This window comes from Rhea americana, unplaced genomic scaffold (assembly GCF_003343005.1).
Source record: "Rhea americana isolate MKP2758 unplaced genomic scaffold, rheAme1 scaffold_1, whole genome shotgun sequence".
Taxonomy (NCBI): Eukaryota; Metazoa; Chordata; class Aves; order Rheiformes; family Rheidae; genus Rhea; species Rhea americana.
Genome location: NW_028185038.1, coordinates 5,088,538 through 5,114,066, shown reverse-complemented (window position 1 = coordinate 5,114,066; position 25,529 = coordinate 5,088,538). Strand labels below are relative to the sequence as shown.

Genomic DNA, 25,529 nt, shown 5'->3' with positions numbered 1-25,529 from the left:
TTAAGGTCAGAATAACACAAGTAACCTCTGTATGGCCATACCCCTGCTACAACACAGAGGAAGCAAAGAGCACACGAGAAACATTGAGAAGAAGAGTCTMTGAACATGGACAGAGATCCCTCCAGATTTTGACTTTGTGTGAGGTCAGGGTAAATGTGATCGTCACCTTTAGCGTAAATCTCTCCAATCCTTTCCACAACTGCAACATACATCAGAGAACAAAAATAACCTGCAYCTAATTTGCCACATGGAAGTCCCAGCAGCAAAAACAACAAGAGCTGGAGTTGAAAAGAACAGGAAAAGGGCTGTACAAACTGGTCGAACAGAATATTAAGAGCCTCCTGCTGAATTTCACYGTTACTGAAAGTAATGTAGGAAATATCAAAACTCTGACCAAGAAACTAGAGCAGTTGCTCCACCAGCACTGATTAGAAACTGCATGATAGTTCAGCTTCACCTACTCTGTCATCTGTGGGTGACTGCTGTTTTACAGCAATCTACTTGAATTCATATCTGCAGCTCAAATTTCAGCCATTAAAGTTCTGTAAAGCTAAGGTAAATTTGTAAATAGAAACAATTCAACCAATACGTCATTTAACATGTAGAGATTTGGAGTTGTGTYGCTTTTCAGACCACAACAGTTACACTAGCTGCATGACTCCTGAAGATCTATGAAATAGCTCTCCACTATTATAAAACTTAACAGTAGAAGTATTTGATACTTCTTGCACCCTGCTTGTGAAAAGCTCTCTCCCTCTGCCCTCTTCTAACAAGCAACTACATTCTCTGTAAACTTCACTTATATTTAAGGACAGGGATAAAGACATATCTTAACATTTTTTAAACTCCAGAACCACCGTTAGCTCCAGAAGCTGCCTTCTGACTTCTGATCTTTAAAGATTTTATTCCCAAACTCTTTATACTAAACTGTAGTTAAATGTGCATTAACTAAGAGAAAAASTTCTACAAAATTGCACCATAACATTACATATTGAAAATACACAAACAGTAATGACAGCTTAATTAATCTGTATTCTTACAACCCTTCATTCTTTTCTCTATCCGTACAAAAATTAACCTAACTAGTGTTAATTTCAGTTTCCCAATTTTCAACGTGAAGTACTTCTTATGAGCTCACGAAGAGACACACAAATACTTAAATTCATCAAGAAATTCTGGAAACAAACTACAGTCTTTCAGAATACGCAAATTCCGCCCAYATCTGATAATTCATCTTTTTGCATGCGCTAGAAAATTAGGAAACAAACATGATTTTTAGAACTTATTTTTAAYACAACTTACTTGAAGCTTTGCTAGCTGAGCTGTGCGAGATACTATTTTGTTGTAGGGGTCAACAATTTTGACTCTAATTCTAAAAAGAAGAAGAGAGTTATTTATGGAAAYAGTAATAAATAACATGGTAGAACAACTAAGAATTTTTACTTTTCAATTACAATGAATGCTATACCTATCAACAGTACTTTGTAGAGCACCAATTCTGGTCTGCATCATTTGGAGGACACCTGTAAAATAAAGCAGATGTGTTACATGTAACATATCAACTATACAAGGAACTATGCAGACAGAGTGAAACGAACGAGACATTGCCTATTTTGAAATAAACTGAGCAGGTAATAAATCAATTACTCAATGTTATGGAAAATTTATTGGTGGAGAACACAAACATACAGAACAAATATAGCATATGATGAACTTCAGAGTGAAGTTTCAAATAAGCTATTTAGAGTATGTCACTTTCTAAGAGAATGATGATTGGGACTGCTGTTCAAAAACATATCGCCTGGTACATATACCTGTACATAACATACAAAGACTGTGTAACCTTTTCAACATAAAGTCATACTCAATTCAGAGAAACCAACACACAAAGAAGAGTGAGAAAATAACCAGTTCTATTTCAAAATTTTCTTCTTTTAGCTTCTTTAGCTAAAAGTAACATATCAATGTCATTGTGAGATTATCTAATTTAGATACAAATAGAGCCAACTACCCTAATCACAYTTGCTCCATATTAGTTCAGCAAAGCAGCACAAAGAAAGCCCATAAGTATGCTCATTCTTTTCCTGTTAAATTCYAAACAAAGTGATCAAGGGTAGTAGCCATTATTTACAATATAGAATCAGCCTGTTGAGAATTTAATTAAGTTATGCAAACCCAGACCTATAAAACTATTTTTGTTTCAGATATTGTGAGCATTCTCAAACATTCTACATTTTCATAAAGCCTTGTTTACAAGCATATCTTCATCATATTGGTCAAAATTACAATACAATATAGAAAGACAGAAGACACRCAGAACTACTGCTAATCTAGTCGTTCATATTCAGCTTGCTCTGTACAGGAACTATATCTCATGCATCTCTTATAAATATGCCAACTCYCATCTTCTCCATATTTCAAAATTAYTAGCTTGGCTTAYAGAGATTCAAGAGACCTCTGACATGCATACATGCAATGGCAAGCATGCAATTCTCGCACATCAAGAGATGAAGATATGAGATACAAGGAAAAGTTGGCTGAATGGGTTGAATTTTCAACTCTACACTGCAATAATGGTAGAGGGCCAGTAACATGACATTGGTATGACTATTACTGTTACATTACTATACAAGCATACAGCAGTCCTCTTGCCAGAGGGCAGAATTGGGACGGACGAGAAGGGCATCTACCCTGTGTCTGCTGAATAAGATATGGGATGATGCTATTTAGCCTATTTTGAGCTAATGAACCAGAAAAGAGCATGTATTTCAGATTACTGTACCGTTAAAGTGCACAGACCTGAAAAAGAAAGCTAGTCTCCAGTAATTTATTCTACTAGTTGAGGAAGATTTATTGTAAATGTTTAATCTGATCCACTTTGCACATTCAGATGATCGTGCGTGCTGTAATTAGTTCCATAAGCTTCACTTGATAGTTTTCATAAGTGTACAATGATGCCCTGAGCTGTACGTTTTTACCTTCATAATTAGTATTTCTATTGACATTAATCTTTTCTTCCTTCTTACGAATCTTGGTTCAGTGTTTCTTTAACAGTGACCGTATCATGTTATGCGTAGCACAAACTAAGAAGAGGTAAGAGAAGTTTTGCAAAACTTAAAAAACATCATCCTTTTGTGTGTAGACTTTTGATTTTCCTGGCATCCTGCCTTGTTAACTACAGAACTGAAGTTTCTACTGATATCTCAAAAGTCAAATGCTTTTCAGGATTAGAACCCTTCCACGATTCTACTTCTCTCACCCGCAGAGGAGACTTCTTAAAGAGCACAACCCTCTCTAAAGAGGCATCAACAAATTTYAGGCAGATTAGATTTTAATTTTGCTCTGCATTATTAGCTGTATAACATGCATAATTTACTAAGTTTGCCTTATAGAAGTTTTTCAAAACTGAATAGCTGTTTGGAAGCACTCCATTCATTCATCAGAATGAAGTGCACAAATASCTATTCTAGGAAGGAATGCCTTGAGAAACAAGCAGGATTTCAGAACACAGTTCCACTGAACAGAAGCTGGAGATTGTGACTAGGAGATGACTAGGAGATGATGGAATGATGTAGAATACAGATTCCCTATTATGTGGAGGGTGAATGCAGATTCAAGTCTTCCTATGCCTTAATTTCCCTCCACTGTTCAAAAAGCAGTTTGGGAGTTAACATTGCTAAATTAAATAGGCATTTTTCTGTTTTATATCTATATGTAAATGTTTACAGTTGAATACYGTATCCAACAAGTTCCAAAGACTCAGGAGACATAACAGTCAGTGAACAGAAAGCAGCTGGTTGTGCCAAAATCTTAAAGTGTAAGAAGGGATGAAGATACTTATCAAGTCATAAAACGGCCAGGGGAAGGAAGATGCATAGATCCCATGGTTTATACATATATACAAAGAAGCACATGTAACAGAAGTATCTTCCTGCACAAAGAAAGAAGAACATATGAAATCCCTGGCAAGTAACAGGGAGCAGAATGAGAGGTCTACAGTGCTCCTAGCACGACTACCTTATATCATAACCATTTTTTCCGTACAGATTCAAWAGCTCTTAGATAAGGCCTCTTTAAATCAGCAATTTCTATTAAAGGACAGATCCTAAACTGTGGAATAAAATAAATGCATGTTTTAAATTTGGTAGCCTCTTTCCAGGAAAAAGAAAGAAAGAAACAAACAAAAACTAYGCAATTAAGATTATGTATTAAAGCCTCTTTAGTTAAGATTTGTGGACTTCACGATAATGCACATGCAATGTTTACAAGCTTCATACTTAYGGCAGCAGATATTAGTTAATGTTCCACTAAAATTAGGCTTATTTAGAAAAATACGTTAAAAGGTCAGAAAAACTTGATTGTTAAAGTTGCTCAGGACCGATCACCAAAATACTTTCCAGAGAAGTATCAGCYGACTCTTCTCCCTAGAGCTCCCTCTGCTGACGTTAAAAAGAACGACCAAATGTTACTCCTCAAGAAGTCCTGTAACAGGTARCATTAAGGGCCAAATTGGACAGTGAATGACATTACCTGTGCAGACATTAACARCAATTTCTCAGTTATAAGAACCACCAAGCAGAATATGAATGTATTTACCTTCCAGGGATTCAATTCCAGTTGCCTGGGCCAACAGGTCTTCATGTCTTGCAACAACCTTAAAATAAAAGMGGAAAAAACAAAGTCATCACAGAAGAATGGAGATGTAAGCCTCRAAGGAATATCAAAACATCATCATCTTCCTACATTATGAAGACACAGGAAATAGTGGCCACACTTMAAAATGAAAAGGTTTCCAGAAAATATATTTTAAATCACAAAAAGTAAGCTCAGAACTACAAGATGGTCAGTTATTATAGCTCAGGCAACAGATGTTAAAGCCAGCAGAGTACAGTCACATTTCAACACACTTTCATATATAACAACCACCACAAATGTAAGCTTGTTAATTGCCAAATAAGAATGTATAGTCACATTTTTAGTATTTTATTCTTTATTTATTGGAAGTAARTATTAAAAACTCATTCCTTAAGAATTTACCAATGCAGGACACATTTTTGAAACTAAAGACAAACTTGACAAGCATTCCTGTAGCAAGGTCAACTTAAGCATTTGTATGGATTCTAACRCAAAACTTTCTTCTCTATCCAAACTCAAAACTCTTTCGGAAGGTGTGGAGGTGTGTTAATATAGATTATGTTTGCCCAGATAAAAATAAGGATCACAGCCCAGGCTCCAATACAGGTTGAAAGGGTACAAACTGAATCACTCAGTTATCTTCAGTCATTGAGTATCTTCTCATAATCATCATCCCAAAAGACAGTTTTTTGATAGCTGACATGATCAGCTATCAAACCATCAGAGAACATCTTCACAAAGAACAGTGGAATCTCSAAGCAGACAGACACTGAGTGCAGAAATTCAAAGGAAAACAGCCCATGGCTTTCTGAAAGGGATATTAAGACTCAACTTGACTCAATTAGGTATCAGAGTCACTACAACTTTTGCAGCATCTTCTACCTTTAGTGACCACATGTTGAGTATACTGGCTAACTGCAGAGGCAGCAAGATCAAAAGTCTACCCAACTTTTAACTAGTCTGTATCAACCACCCCAGAACAAGTATGTTTTAAACTTACTTGCAAATGAAGCTCTTTATCCAACTGACTAATACCTTGTGCAAGTTTTGCTAATTGTTCAGCTATCACAGCCTGATGGATAGACTGAGAAGTGTAAGTTTTGACATCAAAATCTTCTTTGAAGAATTCAGCATAACAGTCTGAAAAAAAATAAATTTCATCTTCATGTTTCAAAGCAGTTAAATAATATTTGTGGACATAAAGCGCATGTTCTGGAGACCATCAGTGTCTCCAGATGTATCAGGACATGTTCTCTACATTGCACAATATAAACAAGACGCTGATTTTTAGAAGAGACCATAAGCAAGAGAAACAGGCTTGAAGCTGAAGATTTTTTTTTTAACAAAAAAAAAAAAAAAAAAAAAAAAAAAAAAAGACAGGCATTCCTTTACTCCCCACAGCATTTTCTTGAATAGAACATAGTAAGAAGTACTGTCACCTTCTTTGTCAAACTTCATGAACTAAGATGAAGTTGTGTGTGAATCAAATACACGACCATCTTCAGACCGAGAATCACAAAGTGGCAATACCCACAACTCCATGAAATCACATCAGAATTTTATAACCGTACTAATTTCTAGAATGCTAAATTAAGAAATGGTATTGCAGCAATGCTTTTAATAAGGACAGACMCCAGCCAGAGTTCGGTTAACAACATGATCGAGCATCTTCATCTCTCTTTCAGGCGCGCGTCTGAGCGAACGCAGGTGAACAAACCCGCGCCAGGAGAGCAGCCGTACAGAGGGAGGGAGGGAGGCCTCCCCTCGGAGAGGCCGTCGTCAGCAGGCGCAGCTAGAAGAACCAGAGGTTCCCCGGGTGTCGCCTTCTCTCTGCCRCCGAGGCTCGCTGTGCCCTGGCAGCTCGGCGGCCGAACCGCCCGCCGCCGCCGGAGCCGCTCACCGCGCGCTGCGCGCCCCGGCCGCCGCCGCCCCACAACCACCCTGCCGAGGCCGCCGGGACGGCAGCGCCGCCGCCGCCGCCTCCCCCCGCCTCCTCCATGCTGGCAGGTGCCGACGGCCCGCACGTCACTCCCGAGCGGCGGCGACGCAACCATGACGACAAAGGCGGGCGACAGAGCGGGGCCGCCCCATTGGCCGGGCCGGGGCGGGAGGCGGGGCGAGGGGGTCGTGGCGGAGGGCGGCCGTGTGCTCGCGCCACGTGGTGAGTGCGCGGGGCGTGAGCCGGACCGGACCGGACCGGACCGGACCGGACCGAGCTGAACTTACCGCCTGCCGCCGCGGGGCCGCCGGGCGCCTGCCCGCCCCGTGCGGGGAGGCCGAGGGGCGGCGGTGGCCGGGGGCGGCAGTGGCCGGGGGCGGCGGGAGCGCGTCGGTGCTCGGGGCACGCACGGGCGCCTGGGAGCGGCGCTCCGCGGCTGATGGTGGCCAAAGGCTTGTTCGTGACGGCGCAGCTGCCGCGGTGACAGAGCCCTTGTGGGGCCCCCCGGGGGGGGGCTGAGGGGCGCCTCAGCAGCGTGCGGTGTAAACGCTGCTGCTCTGCTGCACGGTGTGTGAGAAACAGCCGAAATGCTTTTGTTTCCAGCGCTGCTCGTTCTTTTCAGATGCTGAAACGACTGCTGACTCCACATGGTCGGTGACGTCGTGGAGCCCGAGCGATGCCCGCTAAAAGATCCAGTGGATTTGTTTCATTCCGGGCAGGTTGTAAAAATATGTGCCCCTATGGTCCGTTATTCAAAGTAAGTAACTGTCATGTCAGCTGTGTGTTTGTAGTATAGTTTCTAAGAGGAAGTTTCTATTGACTATAAAAGCAGAGGTGATTACTTCTCTTCCCTGTGATTACTTAAGAGGAAGAGAAATGTGGGATGTGTTTTTTTTATGATTGTACTTAGGCATTCCCATGGTATTAGATCTCAAAGCAGCATCTTGGATCAGCTAATTAGAAAATGCCTTTAATATTTATCTTTAATATTTGTATGCTTGCAGGTTGGCTTTCAGAACCTTGGTTAGGAAATACAGTTGCGATTTGTGTTATACTCCAATGATAGTGGCAGCTGATTTTGTGAGATCTGCAAAAGCTAGAGACAGCGAATTCACAACAAACAAAGGTATTTTTTTAACAAGTGGTTGCATTTTCAGAATGTTCTATGGAATGATTAACCTGATTGGCAAAATAAGTGAAGTCTGTTGTACAAATTGACATCTATAACAATTTAGGGATATTGCATCTGACTGATTGCAAAACCACAGAAATATTATAAGTAAGAGCAAATACATCCCAGTGTCATGAAATACTGGAGAACTTTGACTCCACATGAAAATCAGGGTCTCCAAAATGATTTAGATGGCAAGAAGATTCTTCTCTGAGCAGTTATTATTTCTTGCGTGTATCAGAGACGAACACTTAACTTGTTGCCTGGTCTCTAACATAAATGAGTGGGTTATAAAAGAGAGGAAAAGGATGGACTAGACATTTGATACAGTAGAATTAGGGATTGATAAGGGGAGCAAGGATTCAGATTAGCTGGAGTGGAAATGGAAGGGGCTTTTGGTATACTGCTTTAGATACAGCAAGAAGCTCTGTTGGTTCATGTGGTGCTAATAATGCCAAGGTTGTGGGTTCGATCCCCATACGGGCTACTCATTTGCGAGCTGGATCTCCAGAGGTCCCTTCCAACCTTACCAATTCTATGATCCTATGATACAAGGAACAAGCAGAGACTTGGAAGTGGAAACATGGTGGGTGTTGGGAGACGCACTGATTCAGGTATACTCCAGAGATGTAACCAGAAAAAATATGAAAAGATTTATGAGGAATTGTACAGTCCTAGCGGTAAAGGGTAAGAGGAAATTGGTACAAAATGTATGGAAAGTAAAGACAAAGGTCAGCTGGCCTGAAGTGGCTGCAATAGAAGAGTATAAAATGGAGTATAAATAGTATAAAATAGGAAGCACGGAGAGAGCCTCTGCTAATGTGGAGATTGGCCTCTCAGATCTGGAAAGTGTGATGCCTTCATCTGTTTATGCTGCTGAATTGGTTTCATTTATATAACAGTAGTGGAAATAAACTTCATGATTTTAGCACTGCTCATTTGCTATGGAGCATTATTCAACTAGAACAGACCAGTTACAGAGAAAAGTCATATTGGGAAACACAGGTAGACTCTCTTATTAGTAGAATTTAACTTGAAATAAGTATGAATATTCTTGCTGTGTAAATAAAGAAATAAGAACGTAAGACAATATATATGGCTTAGGTCCACAGAGCCAATATTCTTCCTCTTTTGAATGTATTTATACTTCTGATAYTCACAACAACCTGTAGCAATTAAGTTGAGAGTGCAGCAAACATGCAACAGTGTCTGAATTCTGCTTAGAACCTCTGAGAACCTTGTTGAAAGTTTTGGGAGCTTTCTGGGGACTCTGAGGAATGAGAGGCTGCTTGCTGTGAACAGGTAAGGAGAGCTAGGCAAGGACAGCTACAGGAGGCCTTAACTGCTGGGAAGCTCTAGCTAAGTGTAGCTGCTGCTAATGAGCTCTGCTGGCTGCACCTGATTAGATGGAGTCAGGGCCTTTGTTCCAGCTGACCCTTGATTAGAGTGGATCAAGCACCCTGTTAGTGCTAGGGAGAGACTATGTAGGAGCCAGACCCAGAGCACAGCAAACACATGCAGCAGTCTGCACAGCAGTGCACGCAGCAGTGTATACGAAAGGGCACAAGGAAGGCTCTACCCTCCAGCTGTAGTATTGTACACTTTCTAAATATGGTTATGACACGCCTCAGAGCACATTCTCCAGCAGCTGTTGAAGTTGCTGCATCTGGCATGTTGGAGGCTCCCACTCAGACAGACTTTTTGACAGTGGACACAGCTCTGCAGGTTTCTGGCTGCAGAGAGTGGCTAGGGCTGACAGGCATTTTTTTCTGCAGAAGATATGCTGTTGTTGATGAGTTGTGTCGCCAAGTAAAGGAGTTATGGGAGGAAGTAAGCAGGCTGTATATCATCTGAGAAGATAAGCGATAGATATTTTCAGAGACTGTACAGCTTGAAGAGTCTTGACACCTCGTAGCAGTGGAGATGCAGTGGGCTCTATGCCATGTGAAACAGTAACTCAGAACTCTGTAGAAGGTGCAGGCTGAAAATTTGTCACTCCCGATAGGAAGAGAAAGGCTCTTACTCTTCCTAGAAACCGTGCAGTTAATGGACAAGTTGAGCGTCCTTTGAACTGAGGAGAAGCTGGGCACAGCTTCAAGTGAAACAAATGAGCCAGTGGACCCTATGCCACACAGGTACACCCAGAAGAGGTGGAGAGTGATTGTTATGGGTGACTCCCTGCTACAGGGGACAGAGGCATCTGTCTGCCAACTTCTCTTGTCTAGAGAGGTTTGTTGCCTGCCAGGGGCTTGAATGTGAGATGTCATGGAAAGACTGCCAAAGCTTGTCCACCGATCCGACTGTTACGCTCTGCTGCTTTTCCATGTTGGCRCCAACAATACTGCCATGGGCAACTTCAAAAGTATCAAATGAGATTTCAGAGCTYGAGGGATGGTGTTCAGTGATCTGGGGGCCCACGTTGTTTTCTCCTTGATCCCATCAGTGAGAAGGAAGGATGGGAGGAGGAGTAGACAGATACTCCAAGTAAAGAATTGGTTGTGCTGCTAGTGTTGGCAGCAGGGTTTTGGTTTCTGTGATCCATGGGACCCTGTTTGAAGATCAACAAGTGATTGGGAGAGATGGGATCTACTAAATGGAGCACACTCATCTTTGCCAACAGGCTGGCCAAGCTAGCTAGGAGGGCTTTAAACTAGGGAAGATGGGGGAAAGGAGGAGTCATAGAAACCATGCATCCAGCAAAACAGGACTCAAGTGGGTTTGCCTCCAGCAGCTGTATGCAGCTGAGCATACAGTTCAAGACATTACAAGATGAGACTATGAGGAATCCCCTTTCAGCCCTCCTGGGAAATCAGCATGCTCAAATACCTCTCCAAAGTGCCTGAAGTATCTGTACACAAATGCACGCAGTATGGGGAATAAACGGGAAGAATTGGAGCTCTGCGTGCAGTCACAGGGCTGTGATCTCACTGCAGTTACAGAGACATGGCTCACATGACCAGAATGCTGCCATGGATGGCTACAGGCTTTTTAGGAAGGACTGTCCAGGAAGGGAAGGTGGCAGAATCACTCTTTATGTGAGAGAGCGACTGGAATGTATGAAGCTGTGCTTAGGAGTGAATGAGGAGCGGATCAAGTGTTTACGGGTAAGGATTAAAGGGCAGATTACATGGGTGACACCTTTGTGGGTGTTTGTTACAGGCCAGCTGATCAGGAAGAGGAAATAGACAAGGCCTTTGGGGGACAGCCTCACAATCGTAGACCCTGGTTCTCACGGGGGACTCCAACCACCTCGATACCTGCTGGAGGAACAACACAGCAAGGCACAAGCGATCCAGAAGGTTCCTGGAGAGCAGTAATAACTTCCTGACATGGGTGATGGAGGAGCCAATGAGAGGAGTACTGCTGGACCTTGTACTAACAAAAAAGGAAGGGCTGGTTGGAGATGTGATTGGGGCAGCCTTGGCTGCAATGACCATGAGATGGTAGAGTTCAGRATCCTACAAGGAGGAAGCAAAGCAAAAAGTCTGATCACAACCCTGGACTTAAGGAGAGCAAATTTTGGCCTCTTCAGAGACTTTCTTGGAAGAATACTGTGGGATAGGGCCCTAGAAGGAAGAAGGGTGCAAGAGAGCTTGATATTCAAGGATCGCTTCCTCCAAGCTCAAGACTGGTGCATTCCAGTAAGCAGGAAGTCGAGCAAAGGGGGCAGGAGACCTACATGGATAAACAAGGAGCTCCTGGCAAAGCTCAAACAAAAGAAGGAAGTGCACAGAAGACAGAAGCAGGGACAGGCTACTTGAGAGGATTATAATAATGTCCAATTATGCAGGGATATGACTGGGAAGTCCATTTGGAATTAAATGTGGCAAGGGATGTCAAGGACAACAAGAAGGCCTTCTTCAAATACATTAGTAGCAAAGGRAAGACTAAGGAGAACGTGGGCCTGCTGCTGAATGGGGCGGGGGCCCTAGTGACAAATAACACAGAAAAGGCAGAGGTACTGAATCTTTGATTCAGTCTTCACTGCTAAGACCAGTGCTCAGGAGTCCTAGATCCTAGAGACAGAGAAAGTCTGGAGAAAGGAAGACTTTCCCTTGGTTGAGGAGGACTGGGTTAGAGATCATTTAGGAAAACCACAAATCTATGGGCCCCGATGGGATGCACCCACAAATGCTGAGGGAGCTGGCGGACATCATTGCTAGGCCACTCTCCATCATTTTTTGAAAGGTCGTGGAGAACTGCAGAGGTGCCTGAGGACTGGAAGAAAGCCATTGTCACTGCAGCCTTCAGAAAGGGCAAGAAGGAGGACCCAGGGAACTACAGGCTGGTCAGCCCCACCTCCATCCCTAGAAAGGTGATGGAACAGCTCATCCTGAATGCCATCTTTAAGCATCTGAAGGATAAGAAAGTGATCAGGAGTAGTCAGCATGGGTCCACCAAGGGGAAATCCTGCTTAACCAATCTGATAGCTTTCTATGATGGAGTGATTGGCTGGGTAGGTGAAGGGAGAGCAGTGGATATTGTGTACCTTGACTTCAGCAAGRCTTTTGACACTGTTTCCCGTAACATCTTCAGAGGTAACCTCAGGAAGTGCAGGCTAGATGAGTGGACAGTGAGGTGGATTGAGAACTGGCTGAATGGCAGAACTCAGAGGGTTGTCATCAGTGGGACAGAGTCTAGTTGGAGGCCTGTAGCTGGTGGTGTCCCCCAGGGATCAATATTGGCTACATTCTCGTTCAACTTATTCATCAGTGACATGGATGGAAGGGACAGAGTGCCTCCTCAGCAAGTTTGTTGATGATACCAAGCTGGGAGGAGTGGCTGATACACTTGAGGGCTGTGCTGCCATTCAGAGAGACCTGGACAGGCTGGAGAGCTGGGCAGAGAGGAACCTCATGAGGTTCAACAAGGGCAAGCGCAGGACCCTGCACCTAGGGGGGAATAACCCCATGCACCAGTACAGTTTGGGGACTGACCTGCTGGAAAGCAGCTCTGCGGGAAAAGGACCTGGGAGGCCTGGTGGACAACAAGTTGACCATGAGCCAGCAATGTGCCCTTGTGGCTGGGAAGGCCAACGGTCTCCTGGGGTGCATTGAGAAGACTGTTGCCAGCAGGAGGTGATCCTGCTCCTCTACTCAGCCCTGATGAGGCCTCATCTTGAGTACTGTGTCCAGTTCTGGGCTCCCCCGTATAAGAAAGACATGGAGCTACTGCAGAGTCTCCAGCACAGGGCTACAAAGGTGATCAGAGGACTGGAGTGTCTCTTTTATGAGGAAAGGCTGTGAGAGCTGGGCCTGTTTAGCCTGGGGAAGAGAAGACTGTAGGGGAATCTCAGCAATGTGTTTAAGTACCTGAAGGGAGAGTGTAAAGAGGATAGGGCCAGATTCTGCTCAGTGGTGCCCAGTGATAGGATGAGAGCAACGGGCACAAACTCAGGCAGTTTTTGTTTGAACATGAGGAAAAACTTACTGTGAGGGTACCAGAGCACTAGTACGGGCTGCCCAGAGAGGTTATAAAGTCTCCTTCCTTGGAGATATTCAGAAGCTGTCTGGACGTGGTACTGTGCAACATGCTTGAGGTAACCCTGCTTGAGCAGGGAGGCTGACCTAGATGATCTCCACAGGTCCTTTCCAACCTCAACCCTTCTGTGATTCTGTGAAGTTCCGCAGTTTAATTGTGCAGAGACAGAGGGAGAAGAGGAGGGAGGGAGGGAAAATACTCCTTTATGTTTTAACTTTGTTGCCTCCTAACAAGGAGTATACAATCAAATTGTTCTGGTGTTATGAACAATATCTTCTTCCTAGTTACCTCTTTCATGCTGGCTATGGTAGGCCTCTTAGACACAAATATGTGTCTATTTGTGAGGCCACAAATATGCCTCAGTTTTGCTAAGTTTACAGTACTTACATTATTAACATTTATACTTTCACAACCTATTGTGGAGCTACTTGCTAAAATTTTATTGTGATTTTATGTTTAACTTTTTGGCTGCTTGTTTGGGGATATTGTCTTTTAATTAGTGGAGTAGAGTTGGAGCCTACAATTGCAGTTTGTTTTTCATTTAATTTGGGACAGTCATTTCTGTGTTGTGCGTTTCTAAGATAGGCATAGAGATTTCCTGTGGTTGCTGCTAAAAATTTTATTATGTTTAGACTCAGCATTTTTATTATTTAACTCTCACTCAAAAAATCAGAGGTGTGGGATTATTTTAAAAATTTAACTGTAACAATATGAATCTCTTCAGCTGAACAGAGTCTAAATGGACACTGTTTTGAAAATATGCAGGGAATCATTTTCCTTGCTGGGGTTTTTAGGTAACTTTTAGAAGGGTCTCAAATTGATTGACAGGGTTCTGCTGCCTTCTGAAACTTGAACTATCTATTTTCCACTAAAATAGAAAAGATTTCTCAGAAAAGCTTTAGAACCACTTGTCGTCTTTTCAACATTACAAGTGCACTTTTCTTGTGCATTGTTGGATCATCTCTTTCCACTTAATACACTCGGATAGCTTTCTTAACTCCCCTCCCTCTTAAGTGCAGCAATAGTTTATATGGAAAGTGAGTGCTAAGACTATTTGAGATATTTTTAGATGCTTTTAATGTAATACAGCAGCTATAAAAGAGGAAGGCATGTTCCATATGACCATCTGGCTCTCTGCAAGGGCTTAGTACATCACAAGTAGTTCAGTAGACCCTAGCTGAGGAATGCTGACCCTTTGGTTTCCCACTTGATAAAAATCTGCTAAAGCTGCCTCCGCTTTACAAGCGTCGTCCTGACTTCCAATGAGCAAAGCTGCTGTTTCAGAGAACATTGGGAGTGAAGGTGATTACAGCGTTCATTTTGTATAATAATAATTGGTTAGAGTTCACAGATACAAGCAAGTTTCCTGCTTCCTAGGTCTCTCTCAGCTGAGAGGATCAAAATACCTACCTACTCAAAGAGCACTTCACAAGCCCAAAAATAATGTGTAGGAGAAGACACTTTCTACCCTTCCGGCCAGAACTGGGTTATTTAGCCACAAAGAATGCAAAGAGACTACTTTGATCAGCTGGAGGGGGGGACTAGCATAAAAGAAGGAACACAATTTTTTGTAGCCTGTTGATCAGGGACTTCATCTAGTCAATACTGAACGGATTTTTGCACTTAACAGTCACTTGCCTTAGACCTGGGATTTGCCACAGTCCAGGGAGCAGATACTGGATGTTACCTCAGTAGCACCCTTGTTTTCAGATTGTTCCAGCTCTTATACTGAAATTACTGTATTTTTTTCAGGAGTATCAGTGTGAACTGGTGTGCCTTGTGTCTGTGTCGTGCTTCAGGAATCTGAGTTTTCTTATTCTTAGACCTGTTCTTGATCTGTTTTATAATCTAGTCCCATCAGAAATTGGTGTTTCTTTTGTCATTCCTGTTACAAGAGTTGTTTTGTGGGATGAAGATGACTAAAGCAGACAGAGAAATCTTCGGAAATCTTTGTTAATGAGCATATAATATATGCAAGTATAGCAAAACATAACAAGCTCTAAGTGATTTGATACACCTGAATGAAGCAGGTCACCACTGAAGTGCAGTTCTCTTTGGTGAGAGATGCAGAATAGATAGATGGTTCTTCCCTCTCTCTTTAAGGAGCTAAGGGAATCCATTAGTGTTTATGTTATGCTACCTACATGTTAATTCTCATTAGCAATTCCACACACAAAGCCAGTCCATTATAGGCATTACAGAAAATGTATTTTCAGCAAGACAAATCTACTTTCAGGACATGTTGCCTTGGTTTCATATTAAAGCTTTTCATATCATTAGCGACTTCATTACAGTAATTAATACAATAAGATAACAAATACCCCCTAAAAATCCTATAAACAGCAGAAAGATTCCCCATAGCCACAACTATATCCAAAAACAAATATTTGAGAGTTTGTGTAGCATAATGGTGAATGACGAGGAAGTCTATGCTAAGACATTGCCAAATCCTTGCTATGAGCCTCCTTATGCTATGCCAGCATTACAGTCAGTTGTGGTAATACTTTTAGCTGGAGTATTACCCCCCACAAGAACAGCTGAAAAGGCTACTGTTACGGAAAGTAATAGAGCTTATCTGGTTCTGCTTACATAATTCAGAGACAGGAGCTGTTGAAATCAATTGAAAATTACAGGACAATTGAACTTAAACTTTGAAATTTTACTTTAATAAAGGAGAAGTAATGGGGAAGATAACCAAATAAGAGAACTGATAGATTGTTTATGTTGGAGGTAGAGGCAACAGTTTTACTCATTTTTAATGTTTAGGACTTCTGGATCTAAGAACATCCAAGAATAATACAAAATGCAAATAAAAAATAATTATTTTCTGATTTTTGTGCATAGAGTGAACTAATAATATGGCTTTTAAACAGGCTATTGATTTAAACAACTATTGATTGTAGTTTTGTAAACAAATATGTATTTTAAAGATTTTGAGACAAAGATAAATGTTGATGTCACAGTCTAGAATTTAATCTTTTTTTTCCCCCCGATCTCTAAATGACTTTTCATTGGAGTAGGTGATCATCCAGTGATTGTTCAGTTTGCTGCTAAAGAAGCACAGGTTTTATGCGATGCTGCCCGTATCATCTGTCCTTTTGCGGATGGGATAGACCTAAACTGCGGTTGTCCTCAGAGGTACAGTTTTGAAAAAAACTATGTAAATATGATGAAATAATTTGAAAATAAAAGAYGCTGGCCTTTATTTTCGTAGTCATTTTTGTTTAAAATAAAGGTTGAGATAGTAATAGCATTTTAAAGTGTCAGTCAGGAATGTCTTTGTGATAAGACACTGTTCTAAGATGCCTGTCRTCATGGTGAGACTGAGGTAACCAGGTGTATTTGTCAACTTGCCTTTTTAATTTCTGAGATACTGAGTACTGGCTCAGGARTGAAGTGCCTGTCCCTTCTCAACAGCTGTTAAATATGCATTGCCAATGTCATGGTATGCTATTTGACTTTCCAGAAAAAGAGCTTCATTGCAAAGAATTGGGAAAGTAAGTTGAGAAATGATGTAGCAATTCCTCAATTGATGAGACAAGTCCCTGATGTCTCAGACTTTGGCAAGTGAAGGATAGTCTCTAAAATATAATTATACAGATTATATTATTCAGGAGGTGCTGAAAGTAATTTCTTCCATTTTTTACTAGGTTTATAAATACAGTGAATCAGTGATCTGCTCACTCAATAAATTGATAAAGATTTTGCCTTGACAGTGAGACAAGGAGTACTAATGTGCCAATGAAGATTCTCACTAACTGGCTCAGTTGAGAACCATTATATGCTTGTCAAGCAGTGTTTTTCTAAGTGAAACCATCAGATAATAAATGCAGGAAAGCAAAAGTTAATATTATGGTGGAAACATCTAATTTGTCTATTCAGATTAGGTTGTCTTGACTTAAAATTACAGTATTTGAGAAAACACTTTTCTGGAGAGATCTGAGATTTCCACTCTTTTTTTTTTTTTTTTTTTTTTCCTAAGCTACCACAGTTAAATATGCCAAACTGGAAATTCCTTTCAGGCTAGAAATGTACGCTTTTGTTTCTTGTGCATGCTGATTTCAAAATAATCAAACTGTGTATACTTCATCTGCCTATATAAGGAAAACTATTTAAAAATTATAAATTGTTGCTTCCATTTAACAACAGAGGTTATTTTCTGCCAAGCAAAAATAAGTGTGTCTAAGTTGAGGGTAAAAGAGAGTATTATTGAAATCAGATTCTTAGTTGCACTTCAAAATATTTCTTTTCAACACCAAGTCATCTCTTGTTTAGAAGAAATCCATGACCCATATGCCGGGGCTGGGAGTGGATATCAGACTATTTCATTTATCTACGATTTAAATCAGTGTTAATCAAATCGTAATTTATTTTCATGATTTTCTTGTGAGTCCATTCTGTAGACAGAAGATTGAACTGGAAGAGATTAGTAACTTTTCCAAATTTCTAATTGTAAAATAGAGACTGAACTGGTATCTAAAAGCTGTTACCATGCTGCAAACACATCATTGAACTACAACCAGTATGATCTCTGCTTACCACACATTCTCAAGACAGAAAAACTGAAGTGATATATTTGGCTGAAATTAATCTCTTTTGGGGTGTGTAGGTTTGTCGGGTTTTTTTGTTTGGTTGGTTGGTTGTTTTTTTAATGTAGATCACAAATGTTCTTCTTCTTTTAAAGATGGGCAATGGCAGAAGGTTATGGTGCTTCCTTAATAAATAAACCAGAGCTAGTTCGAGATATGGTGAGACACATAAGAAATCAGATCGACAACCCTAGATTTTCAGTATCTATTAAAATAAGGTAGGTCTTCCACATACTGTAAACAGCAAAAAATTAGAATTCCTTAATTTTTTTTTTAAGGGAAAAGAAACATGTTAGTGTAATAGTTACACTGCAGTTTAATATGATTACATATCTTTAATATTAATGTTACACRTTGTTGTCATTCCCTTAAATGGGAAGATTTTTGAGATTTGTTTTTTTGATGTCAGCTGGTACAAGAACATCTGTGGCAATTAATCCCAATCTGAGACAATGGAATCAGCAGCCTTTAACTTGCCCATGTATCACACTGTATGCTAGAGTTGGCTTACAGTCCAAAAGATATGAATATATGAGCTCAAATATGTAGGATTCTGTAAAAGAAAAGCAATGATAAGAGGGTTGCATAGTCTGTACAATTGTGACAACTTTGTGAGGTGTTAGAGCCCAGAGCCACAGTTGCTGTTGTCCATTAAGGGAGGAGTAATAAAACTGGGAACTGGCCTCCCACAGCTGCTAAAAGAGTCTGCTTCCTTTCATCACCTCCTGAACTTTTGGAAAGTCTTGTTCAGCCTTGCTTTGCAAGTGTCATGCAACACTCCACTATGAGAATGACTCCTGTGAGGCTTTTGCATGTTGGTCAGTTAAATTTGAACTCAGTTTACAATCCTTCAGAAAAGGAGATTCATTTCAGAGAGAGATTTTTTTTCACACAACTGCAAAATGTTACGACATTTATTTTAGAACATTTGGGCATCCTTACTAAATCTCTGTAAAACCATGTTTATTTCAGAGATGTGATGTAATTGGACAATACTAAATTAAATGGTGACTTTAATACAACAAAATCGTATATTTTTATTAAAACATCTCTTTACCTTCCATCAATAGCATTTCTTTAGTTATACAGTTATTCGTATCGTCTTTGTTAGCTCTACTTTAGCTGATGGCTTCTTACATAATTCAGATAAGTTACTAGATAATGTTTCCATTCCTTGGAATTTTAGGATCCATGAGGACTTGAAAAGAACAGTTGACCTGTGTCGAAAAGCTGAAGCAAGTGGAGTTTCATGGATTACAGTACATGGGAGAAATGTAGAAGAAAGACATCAGCCTGTACATTATGATGCAATTAAAATTATTAAACAAAGTATGTCTATACCCATTGTGGCTAATGGAGACATTAAAACTTTAAAAGATGCTGAAAATGTTCATCACTTGACAGGAGCAGATGGTAAGATTAAACACTATTTTTTTTAATAAACTTGGAAATCAAACTTCTAAGCATTTATTTTGCCTCTAAGTAGAACATGATTTGAGTGATTTTTTTTTCCCACTCTTTGACAAATGAAATGGATGTTTTAGATGCCTTACAAATTCATAAACAAAATCTCTCATAGTCATTAGAGCACTAGAGCACCATTATTCAAAACCACAAATAAAGATTTCAAGGTCAGATTACAAAAGCCTTTGCTTAATTATGTCATCTCATCACTCAGTAGTGGAACTCAGAGGGACCTTCAAATATTCATTCCCTCTTTTTACAAAGCTCTTCATTTTTTTTATAGAACTGTAAATTTCCTCTTAGAAAACTCTATTCCCTGCACACGGGAACAGTTTTCTTGCAGTAAGAAGGCAGAGAAAAAGGAAATATGGTTGAGCCAGATGCTTAACAACAGTTAAGATGGATAGCTTCAAGGACATATTTAGACATTCCACTCTCCTATCTGTAGATATCTAACTTGTCTGATACTTCAACTGTAAAATTTTTATGAAAAGGAATTTTAGGATCCATGCAGTTATTTGGTGCCTGTCGCAATGGATTCCTGTTGATGTCTAGGATTTCAGGACAGTATGAAAATTCAGTATCTGTTTTGAAGTAGTATTGATACACAGAGTTTGGGTCTTACAGTTAGAGAGAGAACAACAGGACAGAGAACAGTAGCCAGTATTATTAGTGTTTAGGAGCAACAGAAGCTGATAGTACCAACCTGCAACATTGGCTTTCCTCTCAAAGCCAAAGCAGGAAGAAATATCTCTGCCTAAAACAAGAAGTACTGTTGGGTAAATACAAAAAAAAATACATAATGGAAAAGGATGTTCTTATAACCCACCTGACCTTAAATAACAAAAGTATAAAGAATCTTTATGTTTTAAGATATCTATCAAAAACATAAATATAAAATACAGGAAGTACAATCCCAAAACTTTGAATTTTTTTCTGTCATGTATCGTACTGAAAGAAACTTGATCATCCTATCTTGTAAGATTATTTACAATGCAGGCAAAACTGWATCATTTTGTCACAGAAAAATAACCGTCGAACTTGGCTGGATTTATCTGACAGTTTAGGATTGGAGTTGCCAATATGCTGGTTTATCTGAAAAGCAAAGATTTGCTGCAGACCAAGAACCCTGTGATTCCTATAACTGAGACATTGCATTCTTGTTGGAAAGATGATTCTAGGTCAGTTAATCAGTTGAGTTGCACTAAAAATCCCTTTGCATGTAGCAAGTGAAAACAAAATACAACTGAATTGCTGTTTAAAAAGCAGGCAAGAAAGGTTTCTTGTCTGTGTCGTGTGTATTGTTTCAAAGTTTCTGGAACAGCACATCATGAAGTTGAACTTCTTGACAGATCACACAGATGCTCTGGGGCTTCGAATGTTAAATGAATTTCTCTGATGTAACCATGTGTTCTTTATTCTTGTAACCATGTGTTCTTTATTCTTCTGTTAGTAGTCCACAAACATTGTATGTTTGACATAATAGGTGCTATGCAAAATCAACAGGAAAGTTTAACATTAAACTTTATTGTAACTTTCTGTTTTAATTTCTCATTTGAAGGTATAATGGTGGCTAGAGGACTCTTAGCTAATCCAGCTATGTTTGCCGGATATGAAGAGACACCTTTGAAGTGCATCCAGGATTGGGTTGACATAGCTCTTGAGCATGGAACTCCTTTTACATGTTTTCACCATCACTTAATGTACATGATGGAACGGATAACTTCAAAACAAGAAAAAAAAGTTTTTAATGTTTTATCAAGTACCTCAGCAGTTTTAGATTATCTAAATGATCATTATGGTGTGTGATAACTTAAACTATGTATGTAAGTATCATATGAAAACTTGTATTTTGAAATTGCTGGTGCATTGTTATAGCTTTACTTGGGCTCCTGTTTATTAGTCAAATTCATATATTGTGTAAATATTTTCAAAACAGTATAACACTATGATCAGGCTGATAGTTTTTATTTTTAGTATTTTTATCAATATTTTCCACTCAAGAGTTAGTCCAGATCCCATGAATGTGGAATTCTATTTGCAACATATTACTCAACAGAGGATTGACCATTGCAAGACTCCAGGAATTTTGTTTTGCACAAGACAATTGCTTATAACAGTATGTTTGCAAATTTGGGACTTTTCTTGCTTTAACTTCCTAAAATCAGAAGGACTACTTATAAATAACAAAATAATTTCAGACCAAAATAATAAGTGGAGCAATTATAAAAATAATTGCTTTATTTAGCATAAATTGTACTTTATGCTAAGGGTTTTTTAATGTTTAAAGGCAGTGAGACCTTGAACCCAGCAKAGTATCCCCTCTTACATTAATGTTCCTCTTGCAGTTTAAAACTTTCCATACAACTTGGCAAAATTCCAGATTTCACAGTGGAAGAAACCTGGAATAGGTAAAAGATGACAGAAAGAATAAGAGACTAAGATGAAGAAATGGTTTAAATTCTGTTTCCCGCTCATAATTCATTGTCCAGTGGAAGGTACCTTTTTTTTATTGGTAGGTAGTACCATAAATACTTTCAGTAATCTCAAATCAAGTACATGTCTTACACTTCTGCTTAAAATGAAGTTGGAGGGACTATGTTGGAACACCCTTTAAAAGTTTACAGTGTTATCTTAACTAGAAACCTAGCTGAATATAGAGTACAAGACTTGAATGTTCAGACTAACTAAATACAGTTTATCTACTGTATAATTATTATATAAAAGATTAAATCCCCCTCACCTACYAAAACAGAATTTTATAGGTCAAAGAAAAGCTGACAGATTTTCTCAGTGGGGATCTTGCAGTCCTTTTTGCCTTCTGGCATGTTGTTTATCAAASCATGACACCCACTTGGCTTTGAATCTTTGTATAGGAGGGAATAGTGAAAATTAGAACAAGATAATAAAATTGCATACCAGCTGCATTTGTTCAGCAAGGGAAATTTCGCACATCTTCTATGCAGTGCAATTATTTGTAATCAGTTCATTTGTTTACTTTATATGTTTATACAGAAATTCATACTAGAACTTGCTTAGTTGTAATTAGGAATTCTGACTCTGAGACTGCTATGAATATACAAGTGAATAGTTCAATTTTTTTAAAATAAATTACTTGCTTTTATTTACAGTTGTAATTATTTCTTATTAAATGCTCTATATACAGTCTGAGGTTTTTTTTCTCCATTGATGCCACTGCCCAAATCTTTTTATAATTTAAATATCTAGATTACCATATTTTTTTTAATGCAGTGGCATAAAACACTTGCTCATTTTTAGCAGAGTTTATGCTCCCACTTAGGCATCATACAAAAAAAAAGGTTGAAAGGGGTAACCTAAGTCATTAAGTCTCGTTCATTATTTATGACAGGGAAGTCACGAAACTCTTCTGGCATGTTTAGCCCCTGATATGGTTACTGCCTGATGTGTTCACGGATGGGAAACTACAGCTGTCCTAAGCTAATCAAGACAATTTTTTTTTTTTTTTTTTGGCATAATAGATTCTTCATTCCCTCAGACAACCAGTTTTTCAGTTGTTCTAGTTTGTTAACTTTCCTTGACTGTGRATGAGCAGAACTATACATAGCATTGCAGGTGAGACTTCAGCACTACAGTGGCATTATTGCTTCTCTCCCAAATGCCTCATTTACTTTGCTGCAACTAATGTATGAGAAATCAACCACCATTTGCTGTAACTATCCCATGAAGCACACAGTAGACAAGAAGAAAGCTATTTATTAAATATAATACAATATATTAACACAAATGCAAGGCTTTTTTCAGTAGTGGGGAAATAGTATTTTAGAGTACTTGAAATATCTTGACCTATTTAGAAACTAAATTCTTGTGTTTTGAATGCAGCAGTTGTTGTGCCTGTGTGATATCAGTCAGCAATTTCTGCCTGAAGTATAAGATGTAGGTTGCAGTTAATATTGCTAGTGATTAGGGAGTGCTTCATCTGGACCAATTATTCATCGTCAAAGTCAATGGAAGTTTATCATCCCTTTCTGTAGGTGAAGTTGATGGTTCTGGGTGAAGCTGTATAGCTTCTTGCCAATTTTGTGTGTACATATACTTTTCTGTATTGACAGAAAACAGGTTGCAAAAGTGGGGTTTTGAAGTCATACTCTGAACAGCCTATACTGTTGACATATGTAAATTGCTAAAGATATACCTTTGAGAAAGTTATTTAACTTTTGGTTGYTTTAAAATGTTATATTTCTCATTATGAGTCATTTGAATAGGAGAAAACACAGTTCTTCAGCTCTAAAATCACTAGAYGTATTCCTTGTCTGTATATTATTTGTAACATCACTAGGTGTTCAGTCTTTACATTTTTTAACTAACYTCGAATTTTTTAAAAAGTTATTCTGGAAGTAGCAAAGTATAAAAGCTTTATTTTGGGTCTTATGTCTCCCACAGCTGATACAGCTCTTTCTTTTAAGCCACTCTGCACAATAATGTCATGTTTTCATCAATGCTTGTAYTTCCTTGCAACTTTCACCCTACTGAAGTAACCCCTACTCCCTCGTGTATCCTGTACAATCCTATTTTCTCTTTTCCCTACTGGAGTTCTCTCTTGGGCTTCTCATCTGTCTTGGGTTGATGTTTAGGCAAATACAGTGTGTGATGGTTGGACACGAGTCAGACAAGACAAACCAGAATCGGACAGGGCTGGACTTCCTTCCTTGCCTTTCTGTCAGCAGAGTCTTAACAGGTAGAATTTCTGTCCTTAAACCAGCTGTTACTTGTTATAACACATTCAAGCATTTCATATTTCAACCGCAGCTTGACTTTGCCACCTTACTGATAGGGGAGAAAGGTATTTTTGCAATGTTATGTTTCATTGTTAGTTTTTCTAAAGCAGMCAGTTACTATGTTGAAAGGCACCAAGCATCCTGATTCACAGTGAGGGAGGAAGCTTTAGACCAGTCTTCTCCAAGTTCAGCTCTAAGAATACCCTTCCAGGCATGGCAGAGGGCACTCAGCAGAATAGGGGTCTCATARATATTTGCAGAAAGGTTCCCTTTTCTTCCTTCGCTACCTTGGATCATATTCCGGATTTGGTGGTAACATGCAGCCTTTGCAGTGGAAGTGCACAACAGTCTCTACAGAGGGAGTCATTCTGAGATCTTCCTGAGCCCCTACAGTGAAAAGCAGACTCAGCCTCAGCACCAGCAAGGATGTGCATATACAGGCTGAGCAATATGGGACTGGGCTACTTGCTGAGCAATCTACAGGGCTAAAAAGCATTGTGAAAGCAGCTCAGAAGTGGAAACTGTTATTTTACAGAGTATAATGGCTGTAGRCCAATAGCTAAAATTTAGTAACTAAGACATATTAAGAGGTTATGTTTTGCYTGTGCTTCTTATTAAATATGTTTAYGGAAACATATCAGAAATATTTCTTAAAACCCAGACTGTTTCCATTGTGTAGTTTGGATTTAAATGATTAGTGGTATTACTGTCAGATATGTTTTGCACAATCAATATTTGGGATGTAACCTTTCATCCAGACATTGGTTGGCAGCAACCAGAGAAATGGTAACACAGTGGCTCATCCCCCRAGCCACAAACCTGGGAGAGCTTGCACTTAAAAATAAACTGTAAACAGTTTCAGACTGAGTACATCTGCAAACAACTCTGCTCAAAACTACTTATGCAAGAACTTCCTAACCCATTCCAGTCCTAGTGGATTAGGGTAACAAAGAGGCTTTATTTACAGTATTTACRTAATCTGTATCATTTTGATGGAAGTTAATTGGGACAGAATTCCCCAAAGGGGGGCTGCAGGSAAGTAAGGAAGGTGCTGACCAGGCCTTGGCCTGCGCTAACTAAAGGGGGTGTGGGAAACCCTGGGTGCGGCGGGAGAGGTTGTGAGGCGTCACAGGCAACAGCACGAGCAGCTGCCGAAGGCGCTGGGAAGGACGGCTGGATTTTGCTGGTGCTTGAGGGAAGGCAYGTGAGGAACAGCCAACCTTCGTGGATTTGGGGTCCTGTGGGGAGCAGAGTCTTGCAAGGCCAGTGTCAATAAAAACACAAAAAGGCCAAGATTACTGAGGTAAATTATCACAAAGCCCCAAGGCCACGTAGAGATGTAGCAAAGCGCGGAACAAGGGGGAAGAGTGGTCAGGGGAGGGCTATTCGAGGCGAAAAGGAGGAGTTAGGAGGGCGGTGAGACACAGAGTCAGCAAAATGGCAGAACAGGCCCGTACGGGGATCACGCGGCTGGAGCCTTCCTGCGCTTCACT

At 40.0% G+C, this 25,529-nt stretch overlaps 2 protein-coding genes across 4 annotated transcripts in view; one reads left to right on the top strand and one right to left on the bottom strand.

Annotated features, from left to right (window-relative positions):
* COG5 (component of oligomeric golgi complex 5) overlaps window positions 1–6,662 on the bottom strand; it is a 187,616-nt gene extending 180,954 nt beyond the window's left edge. The window contains exons 1-5 of the mRNA XM_085298128.1: window positions 6,559–6,662; window positions 5,636–5,775; window positions 4,597–4,654; window positions 1,469–1,523; window positions 1,303–1,372 (exon numbers count right to left, since the gene is read on the bottom strand). Coding sequence (XP_085154254.1) covers window positions 1,303–1,372; window positions 1,469–1,523; window positions 4,597–4,654; window positions 5,636–5,775; window positions 6,559–6,634 — 399 coding nt within the window. The 5' untranslated portion in view covers window positions 6,635–6,662. The remainder of the gene's footprint in view (window positions 1–1,302; window positions 1,373–1,468; window positions 1,524–4,596; window positions 4,655–5,635; window positions 5,776–6,558) is intronic.
* A 79-nt stretch (window positions 6,663–6,741) lies between these two features.
* On the top strand, window positions 6,742–22,403 carry DUS4L (dihydrouridine synthase 4 like). 3 transcript variants are annotated; one of them, XM_085297984.1, is made up of 7 exons: window positions 6,742–6,796; window positions 7,197–7,331; window positions 7,579–7,700; window positions 16,247–16,364; window positions 17,911–18,033; window positions 19,002–19,228; window positions 20,841–22,403. In XM_085297984.1, the coding sequence occupies exons 2-7, from the start codon at window positions 7,222–7,224 to the stop codon at window positions 21,086–21,088; spliced, it is 948 nt and encodes a 315-aa protein (XP_085154110.1). In that variant the 5' UTR covers window positions 6,742–6,796; window positions 7,197–7,221; the 3' UTR covers window positions 21,089–22,403. The 3 variants fall into 3 exon arrangements, with proteins under 3 accessions (XP_085154110.1, XP_085154127.1, XP_085154117.1); XM_085297991.1 differs by lacking the exon at window positions 6,742–6,796 and adding an exon at window positions 6,935–7,054; XM_085298001.1 differs by lacking the exon at window positions 17,911–18,033.
* The last annotated feature ends 3,126 nt before the right edge of the window (window positions 22,404–25,529 follow it).